The following is a 24,180-nucleotide window of genomic DNA, read 5'->3' on the forward strand; positions in this document are numbered from 1 at the left end:
ATGATCATCATCAAATAGTACTTTTCTCTCATTTTTAGTATGTGAAGATGACAGGTAAAACTTTCATGTTTTGGTGCTCCTCAGGGCTTAAGAGATTTACCAATTATGAGGAATTCACCTGCTTGACCATGACATCAACAAATATACCAGCCCTGTTAGCAGCTCTGGCCCCACTGTAGGACACCTTCTAAGGTTCATCTACATGGCCATCCAGTTTGTTATGTTAATTTACTCTTTAGCAAAATCCTATTGTGTGCAGGTAACTGAAACAAATTCAACTTCTGAATAATAAAATTTGAAAAGATATTTATGTTAATTGCAGGTTTGTAATTTAATGGTTTCATATTTTTTCTCTTATCTCCAAACCCTGTGTGAAATAAAATTTTAACAGCTAAATATTTTGATTACAAATATCCTTGAAAGCTATAGTCACAGCACTGTATTCATTCATCAAACAAAACAAACACTTCTGTATAGTGCAACAAATTACATTTAAAATAAAATTATATATGTCCTTTGTAAGAAAAAGAACAGAGATATTTGTTTTTCAGAGGCAAAGTACAAGGAAGAGAAACGCACAACAAATAAAATGTAAAGCTCTACTCAAGGGTAGCTCCCAACAGAACCTGGCCTACTGATGAAATAAAACTATACTTCCTAAATTCTTCTCAGTACAAACTTACTTTGCTTCTACGGCCAATTCTGTAAACTTATTTTACATAGTTGAATTAATACGGACTTTTTTTTTAAGATTTTATTTATTTATTCATGAGAGACACAGAGAGAGAGGCAGAGACCTATGCAGAGGAAGAGGCAGGCTCCCTGTGAGGCGCCTGATGTGGGACTTGATCCCAGGGTCCCAGGATCATGACCTGAGCCAAAGGCAGAGGCTCAACCACTAAGCCACCCAGGCGCCCAATATGGACTTTTTATAATAAAAATGTTCATTAAAAACTCACTGGATTTGGATGTTTACTGTAATTTCTATAACAGTTCTTCTCATATATTTAAACTCTTTAAAAGTAGCAAAATTCATTTTGCTCATTATTCCTGCATTCCCTTCCCTTTACACTCAAACTGGTAAAAGTGATGCTACCTGACATTATGGTTTAAAAGACAGCTACCATCTTTTGATTATAAAGCGTCCAATTCAACTATGAATAACCAAAGACTGTACAGTCTCCTTTTTGGTCTTAAGATGTTCTCCTGAAATTCACAATGATGTATGTATCTTTCTTCAGTCTAATCCAATTCCACAAACACTGAGTATGAGACCTAGCTGTACCACTTAATAACTGTGTGATACTGAACAAGTTATTTAACTTTTCTATGCCTCAATTTCCACATCTATAAAATGGAGATAGTGCCATCTGCCTATGAAATAAGGCCTGGGAAGGGCTTATCACAGTGCTGAGGTTATAGTAATTGCTCTGTAAGTGGAAAGGCAAAAGAGACATCTAAAAATACATAAACATATAGTTTAAGGTGACTGCAATAACCATCATCACCACAATACATGTCAGTGGCAGCAACTGTTAACATCTGAATGCTTATCAATGTGCCAGACATCATACTAAGTATACTGCATGCCCACAGAGCAATCCTCCAAAACAGGTACAGTTATTGCAACTGGGAAAACAGAGACAGAAAGAAATTAAGCAATGTGGGGTAGCTGAGTTGCTCAGTCAGTTAAGCGCCTTGGGCTTAGGTCATAGGTCATAGTCCCATTGTTCCTCGTGTTCTCTCTCTCAAATAAATAAATATCTTTAAAAAAATAAAAAAAAAAAAAAAGGAATTAAGCAATGTGCCCATGGTTGCAGAGCTAACAAATAGGAGAACTGAGTACAGAGGTAGTAGAGGATGAGAATGATGGCCTTTACGGGGACTCCAGGGGACAGCAGAAAAGATTTTCTGGGAGAAGAGAGCATAAGGGGACTTTCATTCAGACTTAACTCCTACATAATCTACTATGATTTCTAGAAGCCTATTTCTATTGTCTAGAAGGGTTACTACATTAAAACATCTGTGATGATAAGAATAATTAAAAGTACAGTTACTTTATTTCCTAATTCTTAGTCTGTATGGGGTATGCAGAGATACAAATGATTTGGAAAGAACTCTAGAGGGGATATTTCACTGACTTCTAAGCTTCCTAGAAACCAATGCCTTTTACTCTCCTTCTGATGCTACTTCAGAACCAACCAACCAAAGATGGACTTGAGGAGGAATGGAGAGAATAATCAGCTCTGAGGGACAAAGGTATAAGATCATTCTTATATACTGTGGTAGCCCCCTTCTAAGATGGCCCTGATGAGTCAATGAGTCATGTCTTTTGGATGTGTATGCCCTAATGTGGTCCCTTCCCCCAGTAACAGGGCTGGCCTCTATAACCAAAAGAGACAATGCTGTGTGACTTGCAGGGTTAGGACATACAAGACACTGTTGCTTCTACCTTGTCCTCCTTTTTGGAACAGTTGGTCCAGGGGAAACTAGTTGCCACAATATGAGACACTTAAGTGGCCTTATGGAGAGGTATATATATATATATATATATATATATATATATATATATATATATATATATATATATATATATGGTAAGGGACTGAGGGCTCTTGCAGCCAGGACAGATTCACTAAGCACATAATGAGTCATCCTGGAAGTGGATCTTCCAGCCCCAGGTAAGCTTTCCAAAGTCTGCAGCCCTAGCTGACTGACATCTGACTACCTCATAAGAGACCCTGACCTAGAACTATCCAGCTAGGCTGCTTCTGAATTCCTGACCCACATAAGCTATGTGAGATAATAAATGTTTATTCTTGTTTTAAGCTGCTAAATTTCAGGGTATCTTGATCTGAAGCAATAGATAAGTAACACATACACATAGGTCAAATAGGTCAAATGCCAGGTAGAATTTACATCCACAAGCCCATGAGAACATCCCTGACCAACTCCCTCTAGAATATGTTCCTAATGAAGTATACATACAAAAGACAAGAAAAATTGCACTAGATGACCACTGTTTTTTTCCCCTAATTCTAAGAAGAGTCTATGGTTCTATGGCTTTTATGATGGATATGGGGAAGTTAATCTGTACATGTATTTACTGTAATCAGTTTTACTCTGTGTGACTTCAGGAATAAAAATGACAAGTAGGGCAACCCCATAGTGAAATCAAGGGTGAAGCCCTGTAAGGGATCAGGTTCCCAACAGAATCCATGAGGCTGCAGTTTTTGTCCTAGAGAAGATTTTGACGTGTAAAATACCATATATGATATGCATACATTTTCTAGGAGAGGACCCATAGTTTCTTCCCCACCTCCTAGATTCTCAGAGATCTTTAAGAGTTGCGACGTAAGTGAGTCATGGATTTGTTGAGCAACTGTCTCAATACTGAGGAAAATGTCCTACCTAGTTGCTCAGGTCATAAACCAAAAGTTGTCACCACGATTCTCTCTTTTCCCTCTCCCCCAACATCTAATGCATTAACAAGTCTTGTCCATTTTTCCTCTAAATGTGTTTATAATAAAATGTGCTAATAGGGATGGGAAGGAGAGTGAAGAAGGGCCCACATTTATAAATTGTTGCCAAAGTGTTTAAATAAAAAGAGAGTAGCAAACAAGAAAACAGGCTGGAAGGAAAGCACAGTGAGTAAACATAGGAATGTCCTGCCACCATCAATCAGTATTCTGCAACTATAGATCTATAAAAGACAGAGCCGTTTAAGTGATACAAGTGTTTACTGTTTGGCCCAGCAGCAATGATGGAAATGTTCTATCTGTACTCTCTTATAGGATGGCTGTTAACTACATATGGTTACTTAAATTTAACTGAAATTAAATAACAATAAAAACTTCATTCTCTATTATCCTATACACCTTTTAAGTTCTCAAAAGCTACAAAATCATTAAATTCTTAATATTTTTATTACTGGCAGATCAGTTAAAGAGCATATTTCAGATAATATTAAATCTTTTTTGTATTTTACACATACCTTATGTTTGGTTAACTTTAAGTATATTTTTATTTCCTTATTTCCTTTAAGCTCTCCCAGCCATTTTATGTGTTTCTATTTTTTCTATTTATTACTATCTCATTCTATAATAGTTACAAATATTTCACGACAGGTCAACTTTTCTAAAAGATAAAATTTTGGCAGCCTGGGATATGTTATTTATACTGTGTAGCTAAAGGAAGTTCCTATTCAAGCTGTTTCAAGTGGAAATGTCTTTATTGAAAACTATGTTTCAGAGATTAGTGTTATTAACTGACACAGGAACAAACAAGACCATTTTTCAGAGAATCAAATGTATACCCTAAACCTACATTTAAATTGAAACCATAATCTACATTAATGAGATAGAAGGATCACCTCTAAGGAAAAGGACTCAATTTTCATTTTTCCCTTTATAATGTCTACTATGATTTTCAACAATTTTGGGTGTTTAATAATGAAGGATCATGAGGGTGACCCCTCCTCAGCAAAAAATCATCACCTCTCTTTTCTTATTTTTCTGAGGAAAAGGTGTGGCACAAGACAGCAAAGTGGCTTTGGTCATTTCAAAAACAGAACTGCAATTCAGATGCCAATGAGCAACCAATCCACTGATAAAGTTGGAGGGCTTGTCAAGAAGATCTTATATCTTATCAGCCAGCAGCAGAGAGATCTTAGGTGCCCTGGGCTCAGGGGTAGAGCACATTTTATTTAGGAGGGTTGATTGTTCAGGGTAGGTAACTGAGGCCATGGGGACAAGGAAACATCTTCACCTTTCAAATTAAAAGATATAATTTAGGAATAAAGAATAAGAAAAGGCATACAAAGGTGACTTCAGGCAAGGAACTGAGGAACATTTGAAGAACATCCAGAAAAATGTTTGATAGGACATTTACTGACTTAATTAAGATGATTTTACATCACTTTTGGAGGGGGAAAAATTCAGGTAAAAATTTTGACTCAATAGGAGAAAACTTGTTTTGAATAAAAAGAAACAATTTCTTTAAAGTGACACTTAACACTGCTCTGATAAAAATAATGACTAACCTGGTTTGACTCTAGGTATCTACATACAAAATTTGCCAAGCAAACTTGAAACCTTAATGTAGGGTAGATACAATCTCATTGGTGTTAGTCTGTCAAACTGGCATATGTGGATAGGAGTCTCTATTTCAAATACAGAGCTAAAGGGAGGAAATGGGTATAGCACAGTACCTAAAAAAGACACATTCTTTGGCTACCAAGTTGGCAATACCTAAAAATATACATGTGCACACGTGCATGCAGCACGTTCCCCACCCCTACTCTGGACTGGCCAATGTTAAGGTAATGGAGAAATGGAAAAATAATGTGCACTGCCAGTGGGCAGTATAAACTGGGGCAAGCTTTCTGGAAGGCAATTTGATATGTATCAAAATCTCAAAAAATTTTTATTATCTTTTGGCTTGGCAATTAAACTTCTAAAGACTGAAATACAACTCAAATATCTAAGAATAAGAAATTAAGTTAAAATATGGTATAGGCTTAGAATGCGTAGTCTTATACCCCCATCCCCTGAAGAGCAGAGCCTATTAAAAAAATGAAAAAAAAAAAAAAAAAAAAAGGCACATCTCTGCCCATGTATATGCTGGTTACATTATAAAATGATTTTACTTTTTGTTGCCTTTTAAAGTAAGAACATGAGGCTTTTATTTTCTAAAATAACTATATATTATGTTTTTAAGTAGAAAAAATCCCCATTTTAAAAAGATATATATATATACCTATTTAAAAATTCCATATATATTTGGGTTAAGATAGACAACAGAAAGAACAGGTTTAGGAAAAGGAACACTTGAGGGCAATACTCTGAAGATTCTAAAACCAGACAAGACATGGATACAGTTTTCCCAAAGCGCATTGTACAGTGGCAAAGAGGCATAGGATAATAGTATTTGGGGAGGGGATAAAAGGATGGTAACTGTATTTAAGAAAGTATTTGATCCATGGACTTAATTGTCTAATATTTCAACTCTCAAAATCAGTAGAAACAAACAATGGGAGAAATTATTTTGGGTTTAATTCTGCCCAATTAGAAAGAACTGGCTGGTGATGTAGGTGACAGGAATTATGGGGTAAAAATAACTGTAGTAGTAAGTAAAGGGAACCATGGGTCCTGGCTAAATCTGAGCCATGACTTCAGTAAAATGGATTTCAAAAAGTTCAGGGAATAATAGGTATGATTTTCTGGTTATAGTCTTCAAAAGGAGCTCAAAACTGACAAGAAATAGAAAATTAGAAAAAACCAAAACTCTGACCAAGCAATTACAAATAATCTCAATGCAAGGTAAAGGGAAAAGAACCAAATAAACCAACTGAAAGTGTTTTCTCTGATGAGATCATCATTTCAAATACAGATAACTTAAAGACAAAGGGCACATGTCCAAGGAAGAATAGAAAATAACAATGTGAACCTGTAAGAACAGGCCAGATTTGGTTTAAATAAGGTGACAGCATAAGGTTTTCAAAGCAAGGTCAAAAAAAGTTAAACCCCCTGACCAGGTAAAAAGACAGAGAAGACAGACCTTGTCCAACTCCTATCATGATTCCCTTTTCTGTTAGAAGGGTTTTCAACCTGGAAAGGATATAACAAAAATCCTAATAAACAAAATGCAGCCCAAAGAAGGTAGGGGCAATCTACACATTTTAAATGTCTTTAAACCCAGAATCTAAAGTCCAAGAAACAAATTCTAAAATGGATTATAGAAACTCACAGTGGACAAATAGTAGACACCAGAAATTTCCCTAAGTCTTAAAAAAAAAAAAAACAAAAAACAAAACAAAAACAGTTTAAGTTCCATTTTTAACAGTTACCTTTCGGATGGAAAAACTTTCTTGAAAATTTTCTTGACAACAAAGCATTTTACAAAGTTTTTCAAAACATTATTATACAAATGAATATTGTAAAGTTGGTCTGTAGGTAAGCAAACAAGAAGGGTAAACAGTCACTCAGAAATCAACCAAAGAATAGTATCCAGTAAGCCCTGTCTAGTACCATTTAACTTATTTTATCAGTAACCTGGGAAAAGGCAAAAAAAATCTGAGTAGGCCCTGTCTTGTACTGTTTGGTATTTTATTAGTTGCTTAAATAGAGGCAAGAAATTGTTATTTTTATGAAATGTGTATCTGATATGAATTATAAAGAAAATCTAATATCCTGACACTGAGAGAACATATTCAGGATTAGGATTTGAAACCCTCATTAATGTGGATGGCAGTTAGCCATTACTAAATTTGAAGGACTTTTGTGTGTAATGCCAGAGTAGGATCACTAAATGGAAGAAAGCATAGGGTGACAAATTTCAGGGTGAAAAAAGGGTAAATTTTCTAAGAGAATGATACAAAGATGGAATGTGTTCATTTTTGCATTAATGAGCTTCCAGTTTACTGAATACACATAAGTATGGGATAGATGACTAGTTCTCAGTAGTAAGTAAGAAATGTAACTGAAATGTTTTAAAAATTTAATAGCAGAACCTTTGCACTGAAACCTTACCCAGAAGACTGATATACAAAACAGGTAAAAAGAGAAAACTGCTCTATTTGAAATTCCCTACCGCATCTCATCCTTAACTCCTATGGCATAGGACCACATGATCTCTAAACTGGCTCATATTTGACCAGTAAAATTACTGTTTCTCAAGATTTATTATTCTAAATAGCTTAGGTGAATGGTCTCCCAGATGGAGTACATGAGAGGATCTGCTGCTGGTGGAGAAAAATCAGAATTTATATATATACACTAAAATTATATACTAAAATTATCTATTAATCATATGTAAATTATATTTTATGGACTGAGAATAGTATATGTAATTTTCAAGAGTTTCTCATCAGAGCCGTGATCAACTATAATGCCCTGGATACTGAGGTACTTTAAAATATTTTTTAATTATTAATTTTTGGTATCCTGAGGTATTTTATAAACAATTTAGAAAGAACATGAAAATTTTTGAGAAAAAAATCAACATCCATATTCACTAATTTAACACAACTGTTTTAATTTTTGTGTATTTTTATCTTGTCCCTATCTACCTGCAAACATTCATATTGGCAGTTACCAACATGGTACAGAAGATTTGATGAGTATTTCTACAAATGTCTATAAGTTACAGAATTGATTTTTTTTATTACATAAAGATGGAGATTCTATAAGGTATTGAAACAATTTCTTCCTGCTGACCATTCAGATCAGATTGGCTCTCCTTTTTGTTATTATATAATTATTCCTACTTATATCTCTGTACATGGTAGCTTTCTGATTCTCTATTAGAAGTACCCTGAAGTTAAGATCTCTAAAGTGGGATTAGTGAACTAAAAAGTATTAACTCTGATGGTTCTTGATATATTAATAATGCCTTCTAGCAGGCCTTAATTCACCTGCAGTCACTACCTAACTCTGAACACAACACAAGCTAAGTACTTTGTACACTCTATATCTTACTTCTCACAAGTCTATGTAGTGGGTATTTACTATTCCTGTTTTATGGATAAAAAAACTGAAGCCAAGAGAGACAACAAGAGCGTTTATATTTTAAGATCTTTTTAGGGGAATCCCGGTGGCTCGGCGGTTTGGTGCCTGCCTTTGCCCCAGGGCATGGTCCTGGAGTCCCGGGATCGAGTTCCGCATCAGGCTCCTGGCATGGAGCCTGCTTCTCCCTCTGCCTGTGTCTCTGCCTCTCTCTCTCTATCATGAATAAATAAATAAAACCTTAAAAAAATCTTTTTAAAGAGTATAATCCACATATAGACAGCCATTAATGTTGCACAATCAATTCCTTCCTTCAGCATTTCCTGAAATATGTTTAGTAACATACTTGGTTCTCACTATTTTGGCCTCCAAAAAAACTGTTTTCCCCAGATCTATACTGTGGTGGTATGCCTTTGGTTCACTGAGGGTCACTTAAAAAAAAAAAAAAAAAGTATCCATATGAGGCTCATTATTACATCCACTGTTGGAATGGTGAAGGAAACGTCATTTAATTTATCTCTTATAGTACCAAATCTGAGGCCTTAAGGGAGAAATAGCTCTCACACAGAAGGCCCAGAAAAATTTTGCTTCAGTAAAAGCCATCAGGGTGCTTATCTAATGAACAATGGGAAATTTTAACAGGTAACATTCCTTTATTTACTTTAGCCACTAGGAAGCTCAAAGCAGTATCTGAAATCATTTTTGGTATTTATCAAGATACTCAAGGCAGGCATTTTTCTCAACTAGTTTTAATTGTGTCCTTAGCCTCAGTCTACTATTCCTCTGTTAAATTTGTCATATTCTAATGTACTCCAACTTTGAAGTAAACTCTCAGGATCAGAGTTCAATGTCATTTTCCATATTCATGTTGAAATCTGATTTGAATAGCTTTAAGAATAAAGAATACACACACACACACACACACACACACACACACACACACGGAGGGGGGGGTATTTGCTGTAACTTGTATCAAAGCAACATAAGAATCAGGTTATACTAAGTTTCTATCAGGCAATTTGCCCAAAAGCCTTACTTTAGTATCTCACACTAATGAAATAATTTAAAATTACCCAAAACTCACCAATCGTAACTGGTGCTATTATATTTCTAAGTTCAGTTTTATTCATAGGCTAATAAAGCAATTCTAATAAAACTCCTGGAAACTAGCTCAACGAGTAACTGTATTAGTTTAGGGTTGGGGCTATTTCATGTTTTGAGCATCAACATAATCTAACTTGGGTTAGGGATATATTAGGTTTATTAATAGCTCATCTAAGCAACTCTATCTTCCTTCTAAAAAATTGGACAGAGTCTAAAAAAAATCTTATATTTAAAACATTTAAAGCACAATTCAACAGACATTTGATTTTTACAACATTACTCTAGGAGAGCAATGCCACTCATTTTACAGACTGAGAAAACTAATAAGACATCACTAAAATTAATCAAGTTCAAATGACTTTCTCAAAGTAGCATGTGCTGACGGAACTCGAACTAAAGAAACCTTTCTTTCTGGACTCTTCCTGGAATTAAGGTAGGATATGGACTAAAATGCAATGTTTCTCATCTTTATTAGCAACATTCTAAAAAATCTTTGCACAGGAACAAACAACTATGTGTCAGACCACAGGAGATGGATTATGCTTTTACTGCAGAATATCAAGAACTAATAATGAAAGACTTTATCTCCTGCAGCATCAATGCCCTTAGGCAAAAATGAGTCTGATCCAACTCAGTTCAATGTAATAGATTTAATGAAAACAGAGTTAGCTTCTAACATCTGCTTTTTATAGGGAGATAACAACGGTACTATATTCTGAGCCCAACTGTGCTATTGTATTTCTAACTTCATCTTCAACAGCATATAGCCATTCTTTGGAGAACTTTTAAATTTATTCAAGGGTTGGATATTTTCAGAATATCTGCAATTCTCACCGAATCAGGCCCCATTAGTTGGCTAAGAGATCAGCAGTATACCCGAGCTCTAACCTGGGAGACCATGTGGGCATTTTTCTTTTTTTTTTTGGATAGACAAGATTTTTAAAATCTTAGTTAAATATATTTGTATTATAGTTTTAGTCCTTTCAAATGATTAAATTTCAAATGATTAAATATTTTATACTTCTTCAAAGTTTGCCTCTCCAGTATACAAATATAATTTACATTCAGAGTGATGGAACTACAGTAAATTATCTTCAATAATATTACATTTGTACAGATTGCTTTCTGCTATGGGCATCTTGTCTGATGTGTTTTCACTCAAGAAATTATACAGATAGCGTGACTTTAAAAATGACTAAGATGACAGAATATAACATTATAATAAGATATTTATAATATCTTAATATATTATATTTAAATATAATACTTTATATATAAAGTACATATGGGGTCCTTTTATACTTTTTGGAAATAAAGCAACATTTTATTCACTTTTATTCATTTGGCTGTGCTCTATTTTTGAAACTTGGAGGGTATTAAATGTTCACATGCATCACATGAAATAAAATGGAGGTAATCATGTCTTTTTAAAAAATACAGAATTTTTTATAGAAGAGATATGCATTCTCACCTGAGGCTGCTGTGGCATTTGTAGGGGTTGAAGCAGCTGCTTGAATCCGAGCATGAGGAGGAATAAGGATGGTAGCTAGAGGTGGATTACTTGACAGTTCTAAAGAAAAAGTAAGATACATATTAGAGCCCATTCTTAACTTTGTATGTAAAAACACTGTGGTAACAATAAATATAAAATACATTAAAACACTGGCTTAAAAGAAAAAAGGCACAATGAACGTACATCTAAAACTAAATCAGTAAGCTAGTAATCAACTTAAAAACAAAGTCCACAGAAATGTTGTACATAAAACTGAGGCACAATCTGCTAAAATTAGAGTATTTCTGAGAACTAATGGTATCAGCTTGGGAAACTGTACAGGTCAAAAGTTTGAGAATAAGCATATTACTAAGAAATATTTTTGCATCTTTCATTAACTTAAATGTACTAAGTTTTCTCATACTACTCTGACAATATTTGACTACAGGAATTGAGAGTGATGGTGTCATAGAAAAGAAAATAGAGGACTACTGTCCGTGTGTGTATGTGTATGTATGCACTACTGGTGCATGGACCAACCAGCCCAAGTATTAACGTGTCGTTGTTATTATTAAAAATAATAATGCTTTTAACTCCATTCTATTTTGGAGTTTTTTTTTTAACTCAGTAAGATTGTTATTTTAATTGTTAGTTTGATACAGGCTTTTTACCTGCATGTGGGAGTTTCTGTCAATTCTATACAGAATGGCTTTCTTCAAAGAATCAAGTTCTATATAGGCCTTAAGAAGTAATTTAAGATGATATTGGATCTAATGATATAGACAGATAGTAAGGAGTGTGGTAAGCTTTTACATATAAGTATCTGGTGTTAGCTTTAGGTAATGTGACTGTTCTCCTGGTCTGCCTGGGTTAACCCTGGTTTATTCTTGTTATTCCAGCATTTAGCTAATGACTGTTCCTTTTCACTCTAATAAGTGTTGTAATTTGTAGGGATAATTATACAACCATATTACAGGAAGACATTATTTTCTGAGCACAAAAGCATACATTGTGACAATTCACAGACATGGCATGGAATAAAAAAATTGAGTAATATAATCTTAAAGTAAATTTGCATAATATAACATTAACCATTTTAAAGTGTACAGTTCATTGGTTTCATCAGTTACAGCTGATTCTTGGCACCAGCTTATTATTGTTTTTGTTTTTACCAGAATCTTGTGTCATATATCTAATTTAGTACAAAATTTAGACAGATAGGTGCCAACTTGAATAAGTCAATAATGGGGCTTTGCAACAGACAGCTGATGACTCTGTGGTTCTAAAATAAAAATCAATGCAGGATGTGGAAATTATTCTTCATTAACCTAAAAGGAAGATTTACCATCCCAATTACAATTAAAATCTGCTAAAATAGAAAGGCTTCTTTAAAATCCATCCATCCACCGATCCATCCATACTCCCATTCTTCTATCAATACTGAGCATAGGGGATCCCTGGGTGGCTCAGCGGTTTAGCCCCTGCCTTCAGCCCAGGGTGTGATCCTGGAGACCTGGGATCAAGTCCCACATCGGGCTCCCAGCATGGAGCCTGCTTCTCCCTCTGCCTGTGTCTCTGCCTCTCTCTCACACATCTCTGTGTTTCTCATGAATAAATATATAACATCTTTAAAAAAAAAATACTGAGCATAAAACAGTGTGTTAAGTTCCAGGACAGAGAAAAAGGTAACTGTCTTTGAGGAACAGAAATTGTAAATAGAAGGACAAATGCACAAATAAGATAGCAAGAAAGGCATTCAACTTATTCAGGACAGGAGCACTTTTAAATTAAAACTCTCTATGACCAAGTGCCCAACATTTAAAAGAAAATCTAAAAAAGGAAAAGCTGACCATATGTTTTAAGATAAGACATTTTGACAAAGCCACTTTTAAGATAATCCTTAAAATAAACTGAGTATCAGTGGTCTGCAGTCACTTTGCTTATGGCCCATGCTGCCCACTTTCTCCCATTCATTTAGTCTTTTTTATCAGATCATCTATCTTTCTATGTATCTGTATGCCCAGTTGAGAGGACATGGTGGCTTTATGTGATAGACAGACAGGCATACATACACAGGCACAGGGCTTGAAAAAAAGCAACCTTTTTTTCCTTAGGGAGTAGACAGCCATTTTGGTCTTGAGTAGGGAGAGAGGAGTAACCATTGTAAGGAAAGAAAGAAAAGTGAAGAAAATAAGAGGCAAGAAAAAGAGAAACTATGGGATCCTGGAGGTTTTGCCGTATCCAAAGACACGGGGGAGAATAAGTAAAGCACACAAAAAACAAAAACAACTAGATTCTTAACCTAGAGTCAATAAGTAGCCTTTGGGTGGAAGGAAGGGCTTTTGCAAATTTGTTTGAATCTAACATTCTTAAAGTTAAGGAATTCTAAACCTCTCCAAAATCTGTAACTCATTGTTCTCTTCCTTGGGGTCCACCGTTCTCCATCTATTAGCTTTTCTTTACTTGAGAAAGGTTATTGTTGTAACTTCTGCCTCTGTGAAAGAGGAAGCCTCCTTATATTCTTGCTATAGTCCTGTTCTATACACTAAAGTGTGTCCCTTTTGTGGGGGCAGATTACGGGCAATTCTTTGGGGTTGGGCAAAACGGCTGTAATGATTTTCTGCTCCTGACAATCATTACACTGCCATCCCAGTCTCTTGTCTATCCCTGACGGTGAGTAGTAAGGAAATTGAGACAAGGAGTGTGGATATAAACTGCAAGGTGGGCGCAAGAATGTAAAAAGGGATGGTATTTTAGAGAACAGGAACAGCAAAGCAACAGAACCTTTCAGAATCAGGGAGAGTACATGTATTATTGAAGACAATAAGGAGTGTAGAAGAGACTAAAAATAAAAAGCAAGCTAATATTTATTGAATAAAGCATGTGCATTAGATTTGAGAGTATGGAGAAATTAAGGGAACAAAGTCCATAATACTGAAATGGGGCTATGTTTGGAGAAGAGGTAGGAAGAATAAGATCATGTTATCTCAGAGACATGGCTCAAAATAACATGGCACACCAAGTTCAGAGGTTTTAGAAAAGTTAATAATGATAGGGGTTTCTTTAACCAACTGCAGATGCCATGAAATTGTGCCATCAAAAAACCACATATCAGTTTATCAGGGAATATAAAAAATCTTTTGATGGTGTATCAATCATTACATGCTTCATAACCAAACATTTTATAATGGACAATTTAAAGAAAAGCCAAGTGAATTAAAAAATACGTATCAATAAAACCAAGATAGGTATCAACCAAAAGGCCAACCAAATAACTAAATTTTGCTGCACTGTTGTTAATAATGCAAATTGAAGAAACATCCCATGAAAAGATAAACTATTCAGCCATACCTGACTGCCTGATAAACCAATCTTTTAAAATATTAAAACAAAACATAAATCAAGTTGACAAAACCTTAAGTATTCCTTAAACTTTCTATTCTTCCAAATATAAGAGTCCCAAATTTAATGCTAAGAGGTAGATAAGGAACCTTCTTGGTTGGTGGGGGCAGGGAGCAGTGGGTCAGTGGGCACATAGGGTTTATACGTTTGTTCAAACTGTGGACAGTGTGAAAGCTGAGGATAAATTTGAGAGAAGTAATCAATGTGTTAACCAGAAGGAAGAAATCAATCCCTTTGTTCACCAGGCCTTCTCTTACAGTATGTAATAAAATACCAGTCATCAGGTAGAAAGTTATCTTCTTCATTAGCTTTGAAACTCAACCTGCAGATCTCCAGAAGGGAGTCACTAAAAAAAGGCAGACTTAATTTTTCTTCTGCAATTAGTTTGAGGTCTTGATGTATGTATCAGGCCTCCTAAGTATATATGAAAATTGCCAGTGGTAGTCTACATAGTAAAAGTGGTACTTCTCTCACAAAAAGGTTTAGATGATTTCACATTGGGATGCCCATTTTATCTGTGTACTTTTTTACAGCAAGAATTCAAATGCTGGGATGTGCAACTTGATCTCACACTACTGAATTCTAATGCTGCTTATTTGGATTTTTTTAAAAGATAAATAACCCTATCAGAACTGCTCCTCCCCTCCCCTAACAATTCCAAAGTGCCCAGACAAAACCTGATCAAGTTTCTAACTAAATTCTAAAATTAAAAAAATAACTAATTAGAAGATCAGAAAAATAGTAAATAAATAATTACAAGGCTGACTGCTTCTTGGTGATACTAACAATGTTTAATGTGAGGACTACATAATATCTACACAAATCCATGACTACTTTGCCTTGGAATTGTCCAGGAGGGAGCATCACAATTTATATCAGTCACCCAAAAATGAATGAATTTAGTATACATTTATTTATTTTTTAAAAGATATTATCTATTTATTCATGAGAGACATAGAAAGAGAGAGAGAGGCAGAGACATAGGCAGAGGGAGAAGCAGGTTCCATGCAGGGAGCCTGATGTGGGACTCGATCCTAGGACTCTGGGATCATACCCTGAGCTGAAGGCAGATGCTCAGCCAATGAGCCACCCAGGTGCCCCCCCAACCTATTCTCAATTCCGTTTTCATCACTTCCTATTCTGTAACATATACCTACACTCTTTTTTAAATCTCTCTAATCCTTTTCCTATTTCCTTTAGTTTTCTCTATTTTTGTTCCTTTTTCCACTTGCTTTCTGGAACCTCTTTGCTATTTCATCTGCTTTCCTCATGTGCAGATACTCTTGTCTTCAAATCGCTTGAGTTTGCATGCTGCTCTCTGGCAGCTCCAAATATCCTATGTTAAATCTTATTTAAGCAGTTCTCCCTTCTTCTGGCCCAGCCAATAAGCCATGCCTCCTCTATATCTCCCTACAGAGCTACCAATCTCTCAAACAACCTACCTAAGTAATAGAACAGTAAACTCTTCAAACTAAATCATACTGTTTTGACAATCTTTACTTACCTTTGCCCAATCCCCAACTTGTCCTATGCCCTCCAGGGACAATACTTGATAAAATAACTTTACTTGATAAAATTTCATCCAAATTAGGTAGAAAACTGGTATAGGGGATGTAGGTGGGATTAAATGGAGACTCACATTTAAAGATACAAAGCAACCTATTTCCCAATATATTCTAGCCTTGAAATAGGCAAGGAATTGGTAAATAAAGAAAATAATGGTCCGGGTTGAAACTTCCTGATTCCACCTGCTTCCTGAGGTCTGATTCAGTTATGCCCCATCTTTGAGATTCAATGACTGAAGGAAAGAGGGTGTGCCAAAGGTCTGTCCAGGTTTCCAATGTCTAGATGCAAATGGTATCATCAGTCAGGGGTCCCAGAACACTGAAGCCCCAGTGCCAGAAAAATGAGACATTTGATTATCTGACTTGTGGATCCAGGAGGTCAAAAGAATCTCCAAGGATGGAAGGATGTTCATCTCTCTTCCTCCTCCAGCTGATTACAGAAATACTTGCTTTAATTATATGAGTGTAATACTAATTATCATTTATAACTAATGACTCATGGCATCAAAGTGCAGTTAGCTTTGTTGCTAAGCTTTACTTTAACACAACCCTGTGTTTTACTCAAGTGTTTAATCTTCATAGTTTTATTCAAAGGGTGGGTTTACCTTACTAATTAAAACAACACTAACAGCTGCTACAAGGAACATTAGAAATATCTAATACACATTGGTTGCATGAATCAATACTGTGTTTACTTAGAAGTGGCATGTGTCACTCAAACATTCATTGAGCAGCTACTACATACACATCAGGAATTATCTTTATTTCATTTGGGGGAATTAATACAGGCTTCATGAAAATTTGTGAGGATGGAGGAGTGTTTTACAGCAGAACTTCACTAACACTCTCCCACGCACAGTGTTTCCTATCTCTTGACTCTTTCTAGGTATATGACCAATTGGATGATTTATTCTTCTTTTTCAAGCTCTTGTATTACCCTGTTTTATTCTGGTCACTCATTAATTGCCATTAACTAATATGTGCTTTGAAGTTACATACGAACAACAGTTACATCTTTACCTTGGCAAATAAGATCATCATTTGGAAACACTGATCCAAAATCACAATAGAGAGGATCAAATAGAAAAACATCAACACTTCTTCCCCTGACAGCTGTGTCCTTATACAGAAACACTGTTCAAGTGTAATAGTGGTGTAGAAGGAAAGGGAGAAAGTACTACAGATGATCACAGCCCAGTTTCAGAATGGCTGCTAAGATAGGGCATTTTAATGCTTAAAAAGGAAGGGACATATCTCAAAATGATGGCACTTTTCAATTTAATGCATTCAGTTTTATGGAAAATCATATTTCAAGAACATTTACAGAGTTTATTTGAATTGATACAGAGATTCATGTACATCCTTTTCACTGATATGCAGTCACAGAAATACTTGGAGCTGTAGAGATTGCACACTACATTTACACACACCACATTCAAATATACACATACTCTTTAAATCCTCAAAGATGTATATGTACATTTGGACATAAAGAGAGCCACAGTTATGTTTGATATTCTGGGCAAATATAATAATTTGAAATGTCAAAATAAAAGAATCTTCATTCCTTTTTAAAAATTTGTAAATACCAGATATTTGTAAATAAACTTTGAACTAAATTATTTATTCTTCAAATTGAACCTTTACTTTAAAAGGCATGTGTCAAAGCTGAAGTTAATACAAACTTTAGAGACTTCTAAAGATAAAGTTAGTTGATCCTATTAGTTTACAATATGAAAATTGCTCATTCACAAAAGTCTTTCCAATATTTTCAAGACCATATTCTAAAATCTAAGCCAATTTATTTTCCTGCCTGTTTTCTTATGAGTGTAATTTATTAGAGAACAGGTAAATAGCATTTACTAGGTCATGATTCATTATATTGCAATAAACTTAGCACCACACGCACAAAGAAATACCACTTCATACTCACTGGGATGGCTAATAAAAAAAAAAAAAAAGAGGAAAGTAAGTATCGGTGAGGATTGGAGAAATTGGAACTCTTATACATTGCTGGTGAGGATGTAAAACATGCAAACCACTGTGGAAAATAGTTTGGCAGTTCCTCAAAAAGTTAAACATAGAATTACCACACGACTCAGCAATCAATACCCAAAAGAATTAAAAACAAATATTCAAATAGTCCTAACAGTACTATTCAAAATAGCCAAAAGGTAGAAACAAACCAAATATCCATCAACAGATGATGGATAAACAAAAATGCAGCGTTATCTATACACTATGGACTGAATGTTTGTGTCTCCCTAAAATTCATATGTTCAAGTCCTACTTTTCAATGTAACAGTATTCAGAAATGAGGCTTTATTAGGTCATGAGGGTAGACCCTCCATGACTGGGATCAGTGGCCCTATAAAAAGAGACACAGAGAGGCAATCTTTCTATCATGTAAGGATACAGTAAGAAGGTAGTCATTTGCAAACCAGGAAGTAGGCCCTCATCAGACATCAAATCTACAGCACCTTGATCTTGAACTTCCCAGCCTCCAGAACTCTGAGAAATAAATGTTTGTTATTTAAGCTACAGAGTTCTCTGGTGTTTTATTATAGCAGCCTGCACTGATTAAGACATAATACAGTGGAATATTATTCATCCATAAAAAGGAATAAAATATTAAAACATTTCTATGACATGGATGAACCTTGAAAACATTATGCTAAGAGAAAGAAGCCATACACAAAAGGTTACATAATATATTATTTCATTTATATGAAATATCCAGAATAGGTAAGTCCAAAGGCAGGAAGCGCACTGGTGGCTGCCAGGTGTTGGAGGAGGAGTTAACAGGGACTGACTGACTGCTTAACGGGTGTGGAGTTTTCTTTAGGAGTAATGAAAAGGTTTTGGAACTTGAAGTGGTTGTTGTACAACATTGTGAATATAATAAAATGCCAATGATTTGTTTACTTTAAAATGGCTCATCTTATATGAATTTATTTCAGTTTTCAAAAAACTTTAGAAATTCATATAAAAAGTTACTTTAAAATTTTATTTTATTTAGTAATAATGAAACATTATTAGCCAGTGACTAAAGAACAAACATAATTACTTTAAAAATGGTACATATGAACAGTGAAATGAAATTGTGGATTTTAAAATCTGATTAAATAAAATGTTTAAGTAATATCTCAGTTTTGATCACCACATACAGGTGCATTATAGTATATACCTATATGGCTGAATATAAGAAGCATTATTTCCCAAAATGTATCCATCACAAATATGTTGTGTTTGAGGGTCTACACCAAGTTGCTTATTTAACAAAAGGCTTCCTTGATTCATGTTTTGAGAAACAAAGTATTTATTGGAGAAGATACTTAGTGTAAATAAAACCACAATCAATGCTAGTTCAGGAAACTCAGGTTCACCTGATCAAAGTGGTGAATAGAAAAAGAAAAAGAAAAAAAGAAAAAGGAAAAGGAAAAAGAAAAAGAAAAAGGAGATAAATAATTTAACATTAACTTAGTAGTTTCTGATGCCAAGATTCCACAGTTACAAGTGTTGCATGTCACTGTATACATAGCCTTTTAGAGGCCACTTTAAAAAGCAACCTAGCAGATAGTTCTATGTGCAGATAATAAAGATACTTATAGTACAAAGAAAGACCCCAAACCAAACATTTATGAAAATGGATACTTGAAGAATTTCCAGTAGTGGCTTCATATAGATTCAAAAGGTGCTTCATATCAAAAAATTTAAAAATAGCTCTACTGATGAGAAAGAAACAGGTGTAAAAGATGCATATAAAAAGTATTAATAAAATTGTTTTATGAAATTTGAGGTTAAAAAGTTCCTGAATATTAATTTTATATAATGCATAATTTTATTTATTTTTTCATTATTTTAAATACATTTGAGTTAACCCAAGAAACCCTTTTGGGATCTTTTTTTTTTTTTCTTTTTCTTTTGGTATCTTCTTAATGGGAGCAGTAGAGTATCACTTTATATTCATGGATTATCATAGTATATATTAAAGACTAAAAAGAGCTAGACTATAAAATATTACAGTGATTAATTCAAAAGCTAAAAGTGATCATTTGGGGATTGTGATTTTAATGTTCTCTATACTTCTTTTGCATCTTCAACATTTTCTTTAATATATATAGTGCTACTCTTAAGACAAAACAGTAAAAACTGAAAATAAAAAAATTTTTTTAATGACAGAGTCACAGAATCTGCTCTAGAAGAGTCTAACGTATTACCAAATTGGAGTAATCTTATCTATAACATTTGACATCATCCAGCTTTTTCCTAATACAGAGACTGGTATTTGGGGATGGTGGTAGGATGGAGTGGGGAACAACAAACAACAAAAACAAAACCACACACACAAAAAACAACAAATAAAAAGCACAACAAAGAAACCTGTTCCACTGTTAAATAAGTGAAAACTTTACTGATTCATCAATAATTTTATTTAGTCTCTATCTATGCCAGGGGCTGATATCATAAACTCAAATATGTACTATTCTCTAATTTTTTTGCTACTACTATTTTCAATTTTATAATCAGGAGAAAGAATACAGGTCTACATCTTTCTTCAGAAGATAATCTATGAGGTATTTTTACATCATTCTCAAAAGTTCCTTAAGTCTTCACTTTTCCAGGAAGTGGAATTCTGTTCCTTTATATACCCCACCTGCTATTTGATAACATCTTAAAATGGTATAGCTGGGACCTAAAACAACACTCCAGTGATATCTGATCAGCCCTAAACAGTCAGAATTAATCCCAGGATATCTGAACATTTTTTCCTTTATGAATGTAGTTTCAGACTGTATCAGCACTACTAGTAGTTACACATTATTGACTGCTTAAGATTATAGTCAATGGAATCATCCAAGTCTATTTTGCCAGTAACTGAGGTCTTCCACATCTACTGCTTAAGCAATACATTTTCCCACTTTCAAATTTAGAAAAGTTTAAATATGGGGGGGGGGAATTCATCTTAGAATAAAGGAAATATAATTATTTCCTGGTCACAGAGAGCTTTCCATCTCCCTTCTATATTTTAAGCTTGACTAAGCTGACCAATCAATCAATTGACCACTTCTTGCTTGTTTTATCTATAGGAAATTGTACACTTTTAATGTGCAGTTTATGAAGAAAATCACAGCATCGAAGGCAGTGTAGTTGATTAAATGAATTACTTAGGGTCTTAATCTGAAAGGAAAGAAAAGTGAACACAGAAGTAATTAAGAAACAATGATTCTTCCTGGGTCTTTTAGAAAGCACCAGTACACAAACTCTGTTTTTTCCTCTCAGTATTTTCTCAGAAGCAGCCATGGTGCCAAGCTCCACAAGGGAAGAGAATTTCTCTATCTACATCTCTTATACAAGTTCTAAGAAAGACAGTTATATAGAATTCCATTGTTTCCTTCTGTTTATAAGTAAGATATCTGACTTTATACAAATACAGTCACCACCAATTTCACCAATTGATTTCCAGGTTTAAAAAACTTAATATAAACACTTGGAAAAAAATAAACACTTGGGAAGTAAGAAATGCTAAAATTCTAGTCTCAAATACAAACTTGAGGGTTAACTTAATAGTGAAATCTCTATAACTTCTCATGTGCCAAGATTTATTATAATCTGCCAAAAATGAGAGAAGCTATGTCTACTGGAAAAAATTTTATCTGCCACTATTTTGTTTAAAACCATACAAGTAGTAGCCTAATCAGTTGTTGGAAGGGATGTTTGCTACCTGTATAAGTACTTAATATGCCCACTTTCGTCCTACAGATTTTAATTAAAAGAATATAACCTCACACAGATAGGTAGCTTTCTCAGAAATGGTAAAAAACAGAACTAAGTATCTGGAATTACCTTGAGTGGTGAAGTTGAAGAGTGCAGGTGTGTCTCGCCCATTTGGTAGTTTGACATTTGGGTCCCTTAATTCATCAAAAAATGAATGTGCACAAGCTTCCAGTGGTGTCAATCGGGCAGTTGGTGTATACTCCAGCAGACGGCTACACAGTGCAATTGCCTCCGGTGGAGTCCGGGGTCGGAAGACCTGCAGTACAAAAAAAGGTAAAGAACAATTAATGCTTTATTGTAAGAATCTTAGCAAATTATCCTTTGAGTACTGAGTTAATTCCCACCACGTACAACAACATGGTTGCATTTGTGAGAGGAACCTTCTAGAATGAAAAGAGTTAACTGCATATGATTCACTACATTGAGGTGAACAGCTAATTACAAACTATATGAGGAAAACTCAGAGAAAAAACTAGGGGAAATTAAAAAAAATCTACACTTGCTAATCATAAAGCAGTACAATGAAATATGTACACAAAATAGGATATCATAGGCACAAAGAAAGGCTGGGTTCTGGAGGCAAGCACCAACTAGAAGAATATTAAAATTTTCTAAAAGTTTTGACTACTGTGGCAGTAGAATAAAAGATTGCCTCTTGTGTGTGATTTTTAGCAGAACTGTCAGTAATGGACAGCACTACTCAAATTTGGCAATCAATATTTTTTTGGGGAAAAAAGCTATTTACTTTAGCTTTAGCAATGCTAATGATCTGCTATTATCTCTTCAATAAACAGTCTTATTTGAAGAAATTCTTGAATACCCAGAATTTGACAAAATGTCCAAAACTGTTTTCTCAAAGAGTAGCTGTTATTACAAATATGGTCAGATTACCCTCATTTGGATGAATATTCTAGGGTTTTAATTAGGGAGAGAGAAATGTACTTTTCATTAAGAGCCATTAACTCTAGAAAAAGTCAACTGAAGGCTGTGCTGAAGCAAAATTCAAATAAATTAGTTTGCTTAAAAGAATAGAAAGCTTTCTACACATCTTTACCTTAAAACTCCAAATCAATACACAGAACTATGAAAATAGCTTTGCTCTAAATTATAGACAGTTGAAGAATAGAATCAGAAAGGGGAAAAACAAATAAACATAAACAGATGGACAGAAAGCCTTTGAAACTAAAGAAAAATGAAACATATTCCTTGATAGGTGGAACACAGACCAAATAGAAGGTGTGGTAGTGGCAGTGGACAGATGTATGTAAAAAGAGAGGCAGATATGTATAAAGGGAGGGAAATTGTGAAGGAAGGACATGTAGATTGTGATGAGGATGGAGGAACTGGGAATAAGGTTTCCTAATGAGAATGGCTCATGTAACATCTGACCATTCACTTGGACTGAATGTAGCAGAGACAGTTACTACTATAGAGCTCATTTCTTTTCAAGAGACTATTTATAAGAGTACTTCCTACAGTAAAAATCTCCCCCACCTCTGCCGCCCGTTTTTACAAAGTTTATTAGTAATAAAGATATTTTCCATGGAAATTGAGAAATCGGTTTGAGTAGGATCCTAAGAATTTATTTCAAAATGTCAAAGGCCTTAATTATTTATTTGACTATATTAGAAAACCCTCTATATGGTCAAAAATTGCTTTATATTTATTCTTTTGAGTGATTTCTGACTCCCCTTACTCAAGGAAACCTTAAAAGTATTTTATTATTTGAAATGGTTAGATCTTCCACTGTTCTTGGTCATTTTCCCCTCCCTTCCTTCCAGGCCAGGTCCATAATCAAACTAGAATATAAAGGAAAATAATCAGTGGAAAAACTCAGAAAATCTTTCATAAAAATATTAAGTATTACTGACATATTTTATCCCTGAGGGCTGTTTGCATTTATTTCACAGCATATGGATTTATTTTGCTAGCTAGTCTAAGAAAAAATGCTTTTGCACCAATATGGGAGTGCATAAGTATAACTAAGAAGTACTACCAAAAGTAGAAATAATTATCTCCTGCCAACATTCAAATGTAGGGTAGTTAGACAGTGAATGTATCTTAAATGAAAAAATTTCATGTTATATTACCTGAGGATTTTGAATTAAAGCTATTAATAAACCAGTACTATAAGCTTATCTCTAATTAATTATGAAAAAAAATCATCCACATTTGTTTGGTATCTTGTTGGTACAAGTCACCATGTGTGTTGGTACTAAGACACATATTAGCCTATTTGGCCAGGGAATCCTAACTCATGGAATCAGAGTTAAAAATAATAAGGAAGAACTCATTCCAAGAGCCCACATTAAAACCAAGACTTAAATCTACCTTT

General features: G+C 34.5%; 1 protein-coding gene across 4 annotated transcripts in view; it reads right to left on the bottom strand.

Annotated features, from left to right (window-relative positions):
• Positions 1–24,180, bottom strand: part of GSK3B (glycogen synthase kinase 3 beta) — a 201,296-nt gene that overhangs the window by 7,378 nt on the left and 169,738 nt on the right. For 3 of the 4 annotated variants that reach the window (XM_025476202.3, XM_025476193.3, XM_049105557.1), the window contains 2 exons: positions 21,915–22,101; positions 11,080–11,178 (listed from right to left, as the gene is read on the bottom strand). In XM_025476202.3, coding sequence (XP_025331987.1) covers positions 11,080–11,178; positions 21,915–22,101 — 286 coding nt within the window. Of the gene's footprint in view, positions 1–6,558; positions 6,609–11,079; positions 11,179–21,914; positions 22,102–24,180 lie in introns of all 4 variants that reach the window. The other variant, XM_049105558.1, reaches the window with a different exon arrangement.

This window comes from Canis lupus, chromosome 33 (genome assembly GCF_003254725.2).
Source record: "Canis lupus dingo isolate Sandy chromosome 33, ASM325472v2, whole genome shotgun sequence".
In the NCBI taxonomy this organism is placed as follows: Eukaryota; Metazoa; Chordata; class Mammalia; order Carnivora; family Canidae; genus Canis; species Canis lupus.